This window comes from Cryptomeria japonica, chromosome 4 (assembly GCF_030272615.1).
Source record: "Cryptomeria japonica chromosome 4, Sugi_1.0, whole genome shotgun sequence".
In the NCBI taxonomy this organism is placed as follows: domain Eukaryota; kingdom Viridiplantae; phylum Streptophyta; class Pinopsida; order Cupressales; family Cupressaceae; genus Cryptomeria; species Cryptomeria japonica.
The window spans coordinates 190174191-190179652 of record NC_081408.1 but is presented as its reverse complement, the minus strand read 5'-3'; the positions used below and the strand labels follow the sequence as shown (position 1 = coordinate 190179652).

The window sequence follows — 5462 nt, the reverse complement described above, 5'->3', positions numbered from 1 at the left end:
TACAAAATTTGGCTCTGCCTTTACCGACCAAAAACAAATGAATAACCCAAGATTGAAAACAATCTCATCCAAAAAGCGTCGTAACCAGCAGAGGGTGTTTCTAAATGTTACTGCATAGGATGTTTCTAATATTCACTAGAGTGGGGGTTTGGAAGTTTGATTTTTAAAATTTTTTAATAAAATTAACACAGTAGATTATGATGAAGATTTCTCTGTAAATTATTTTAATTTAGAAATTTACTATATCATTTTCATTTTTTCTAAATTAATTTAGAAAGTAATTTAGAGATTTACTATTTTTTTGCTTTTCTAAATTATTATAAAATAACTTTTATATACCTAATGTGTAAGTTATTTTAGAAATATTCTAACCTTTGATGATATATTTTGCACTGTAATTCTCCTCTCTTAAGCTTCTTGCACTGTAAAATAACCTTTTTCTTGCCTGCTAAGCTTCTGCACTATAAAATAACATTTGTCTTTCTTCTCTCCTACGCAACTCATTACAAAAGGGAGGATAAGATTGTCATTGCAATATGCCTGATAAGTTTTGAAGCCTAGAGAGTTGTTTTGTGAGAAGCATTAAGCATTAAATTGTATACAATGGCTGAGACTGACACCCAACACAGCTTGACCTCTCTGCTCTGCACTGAAGAAAGAGATTTCTTGATCAGAAACAATGGAGAACAGGTGTGATTTTTCACCATTTGGGTTTCACTAATGACGGTTTTGCACACTATTTCTATGGGCTAGTTCGCTTCTTTTCTTCTGATTCAAATATTCCTAATTTTAGGTTTTCTTCTTATATGTTTTCTGAATTTAGAAGATCATACCTTTCTCCTGTGTACATGACACGTGGGTAGACAAGATTATGTCCATTTGAATTGAATTTGTGATTGGGTGATGGGATACAAAACTATATTCTTACGGGTATATCCTTTAAAGATTTAAAGAGGTAATCTGTTCTGATAGATTAAAAATATTGCTTGGTAATTGGCATTGTATTCTTTAAGATTGAATTTGCTATAAATACCTGATTAAATTTTCTATTGAGCACATTATTGTTCTTAGATTAAATTTGATAATGGACATATCTTTTTTATCATTAAGTGTGATCCTAATGGGTTAACAATTACTGTGTACAAAAAAATATTTGCAATATTTTCTTTTGCATTAAGTTTGTGACGATTTATCATTCAGATATGGTTATTTAAAAAATTTCAGGTTAAAGTAGAGGAAGTGGAAGGGAAAATAGTAGGTTTGTATTTTTCTGCCCACTGGTGTCCTCCATGCAGTACATTCACTCCTGTTCTTTCAGAAGTGTATACAAAGTTAGTGGCGAATGGGGATTTTGAGATCGTCCTTGTGTCTGACGAGAAATCATTTGAAGAGTATCACAACATCATGCCATGGCTTGCCTTGCCATTTTCAGATAAGCAGGCCAAAGAGAAACTTGATCAGGAATTTGATGTCGAAGACATTCCCACCCTTATCTTTTTAGACCAGAAGTGCAAAACTATCAGTACTGATGGTGTAAGTATCATTGTAGATTATGGTGCAGAGGCATATCCATTTAGCAAAGAGAGGCTTGCTGAACTAAAAGCTGAGGAGGAGGCCATTAGGCTTTCACAGTCCTTGAATTCTCTCCTTGTCTCTCCTGACAGAGATTTTGTCATTGGCAATGGAGATAAAAAAGTGAGTGAGATTTATGTTATCATGATCTAAGTCGAGGATTTTTTCTGTACTATGCCTGATACTATTATGGCATTAAGGATTCCCCTGTTTTTGAATAGTTTATTTTAATTTTATTATATAGACATGCCACATCTTTATAATACAACTTGTAGTAAAATTTACAAATGATATCACATACATATCTATGGAAATTACTAAAATTTGACTTGTTCCTCCTAAATAGGTGCCTATATTGGAGCTAGTAGGCAAGACTGTTTGTCTCTATTTCTCAGCTGACTGGTGTTACAAATGCAGAGTGTTTACTCCAAAGCTTATACAATTCTACAATGATCTGAAGAGCAGAGGTGAGGAATTGGAGATTTTGTTTATCTCCAGTGACCAAGATACAGAGTCCTTCCAAGAATATTTTGGAAGCATGCCATGGCTTGCTCTGCCTTATGGTGATAAAAAGGCGAATTATCTGGAGCGATACTTTGAAATTGAAGGCATCCCAACCTTGATTGTGCTTGGTTCAGATGGGAAAACATTACAAACAGAAGCAGTGGAACTGGTCATGGATCATGGTGTTGAAGTTTATCCATTTACAAAGGAGAAATTGGATGAACTCAAAGCCAAAGAGGAAATTATTCGTGCTGCACAGACCATGGAATCCCTGCTAGTCTCTGATGAGCGCGATTTTGTTATCACAAACAGTGGTGAAAAGGTATGTGACTGAACCCTTAATCACTAGTTTTGGAGTTTTCTTTCTTCTGTAATTTCACCTGCGCCTGTTCTTATCAGTTAGATCAGTTTAAAGAAACCAGAACACGGGAATGCCAAGAATTGAAAAAGATGCACCATATGCTCAGCTATTGATGCAGGGTTTCACCATACAACTATCCTTAAATACCATAAGATTCTTCAATGACAAATACAACAGAAGAAACATAAATAGCCCTACCTTGAATGTTAGGCTAGACGTAATCCATAGCTTATTAAGTTCAATCTGATTCATTCTGATGAACTAACCACCCATGTTATTCACCTCACATGCAGGGTTCTCTATAACCTCAATTTATTGTGCTAAACTAAGGTTTCATACCCATGTTATCTGTGGCAGGGCTTGACAGACACCAATTCTATTCTGTTCTTTTGGCAACAATCTCATTTCCAAAATGTGTCTGGATACCACTGTCTATCATTTTCCCTCCAACATTTTCAGTCTCCTTCCAGACTTTGTTTTCTCCTTTTAATGTTTCAAGTCTCCTTCCAGACTCCACAGTTTCCTTCCACCGTTTTGAGTCTGCTGCTGGTTCCACTTTTCCTCTCCAAAATTTTTAAGCTTCCTTTCAGAATCTGCTTATTTCTTCAAAAAGGTCACCAAGGAAGAGGAGACTTGAAACATGGGCAGGGAAAAAAGTTCTAACACAGTTGTATTCAGATGCATCCTTGAAATGTTTACCTGTGGAAATCTCAAGTCATTAACTTTTATAGCTATTTTAAGATGTTACAGTTGTCATATTTGTGATCAACCAGCTTCACCTCCGTCAACAGTGGATTAGCAATAAAACCAATTCATATTATGATGTAGTTGTTGGATTAAGGGTATTGCAATGCCCATCTTGAACCCTAGCTTTTAACTAACCCTTTTACATGTACAATGGCTGCAAGCCATCGATATTTGTGTTACTAACTTAGTAAGACATAAATGTGATGATCATTCTTGACCTTGATTCTGCTGCAGGTGCCAGTTTCTGAGCTCACAGGCAAGACGGTTGGTTTATATTTTTCTGCTCATTGGTGCCCACCTTGCCGAGGATTCACACCAAAGCTTGTTCAAGTATACAATAAGCTCAAGGAAAATGGAGAAGCCTTTGAGATTGTTTTCCTCTCTAGTGACAACGACCAAGAAGCCTTCGAAGAGTATTATGCAAGCATGCCATGGTTAGCTCTTCCATTTGGAGACAAAGTGAAGGAGGATCTAAGCCGGTACTTCAGCATTAAAGGAATTCCATCTTTGGTCATAGTTGGGCCTGATGGAAAAACTGTGACAACAGATGCGAGAAACCTTCTTTCTGTTCATGGAGCCAAGGCTTATCCCTTTACAGATGCCCGCCTGGTAGAGCTGGAGAAAGAAATGGAAGTAGCAGCAAAAAAATATCCAAAGGAAATAAAGAGCGACCTGCATGAACATTCTCTGAATTTGATTCAGAGGAAGGCCTATATCTGTGATGGGTGGTGTCAGGAAGAAGGGAGTGCTTCGTCTTAGGTGGCATCCTTATAAAATGATCAATAAAAAACTAATAAACCAAATATTTATTAAATTTTCTCTATTTCATTTTATAATATAGCTTATAATTATTTAGTTTATTAACTTTTTATATCTAAAAAATATAATTTATTTATTTTTAGGTTTCAAATTTTAAAAAAATGTAAATAATATTGAAACATAAAGTAAATATGCATCTTATCTCAAAACAAGATAGAAGATAGAATTTAATTTTGTTTCTCTGGCTTGAAAACTTCATATGGCCTCTATTACCTCTCCAAAAACACATGCAACTCTCATTTTTAATATCTTTCATTATAATAGAAACTTGCATAATACTTTTTTAGTAGAAAATGGTGCTTTAATAGATGTCAAAGTATCTGATATTATAGAATATGCTTTCATTTAGAGAATTCTCTTTGAGATCCCAAAGTCTCCTTGATCATATAAAATATGTATTGAGTATTGTTAATTTATTATACTTCTTAAATCTCCTTGTTTTGTTTTTTCAATTTAGATTTTGTACCTCTTCTATTATGTGATACTTAACAAAATTTTATTTCTTTTTTACTAAATAAAAAACCAATTTCTAGGTTAATAATTTTATTTCTCTCTTGTTTTGAAGATATAGATAAAATAACCTCATGCTCAATGCCCAATCTAATTAGTTGCTACGTTAGAATTGTTTCTTATACTATACACTTTTTCTTGCTTTATTCATATTGTTTATTTTACAACTCTTAGGAGCATAAATTATTACTTTCATTCCACCAATACAGGGCCATGTAAGAACCAATTTAGCATGGTTTTCAAGCGAAGACTTAATTATTGTGGTCCCTTGGTTTAGAATACTATCAAATAGAGTAGGGAAAGAAGCTACAATCGTACAAGTTATCAAAGGAGTTATTTTTCACATTTTTTTATTCTTAAATATTTTTTAATGTGTATATATCTCTTTCCTTTTGTGAAAAATATTTGCAAATGTGACCTACTTTATCATAATTATATTATTCAAAAGTACTTGTTTCATAGTTCAATATTTAATTTCAAGTCTTTAACTTTGATTTCATATTTATTGAAGTTGGAAGTGATTTGTAAAGATTAATTTTGATGGATGTTAATGTGTATGTTGATAAAAACTTATTTTCGTTTTGCAAATCATGTGAATAAATTATTTGATCAAATATTAAAACTTTTTAATAATGTTAGCATGTTAATATATTGGTTTCTATCTCATGCCTTCATATCCAATGTGGTGAATATTTTGGTTGAGTTGAAAAAAATCCAAAATCTAAAGAAAATGACTATATTTTTAATAAAAAAACTTATAATTTTTTATTTATTACCATGCAACCAATAAAAAATAAACCAAATAATTAGAAAAATTGTGTTAATTCATATAGATATTCATCCAAGTTTATTTGTCTAATTTTCTTAACCTAGGTAAGTGGGATGGATGATTGAAACATAGTCCGTAAGAAGTATAAAAATATTATCCTTGAGTATATGTTTGATTCCT

At 33.0% G+C, this 5462-nt stretch overlaps 1 protein-coding gene across 1 annotated transcript; it reads left to right on the top strand.

The window, feature by feature from the left end:
* The first annotated feature begins 404 nt into the window (after positions 1–404).
* LOC131875436 (probable nucleoredoxin 1) lies at positions 405–4029 on the top strand. The gene is made up of 4 exons (XM_059219704.1): positions 405–690; positions 1225–1695; positions 1919–2398; positions 3419–4029. The coding sequence occupies exons 1-4, from the start codon at positions 604–606 to the stop codon at positions 3941–3943; spliced, it is 1563 nt and encodes a 520-aa protein (XP_059075687.1). The 5' UTR covers positions 405–603; the 3' UTR covers positions 3944–4029.
* Positions 4030–5462: the final 1433 nt, after the last annotated feature.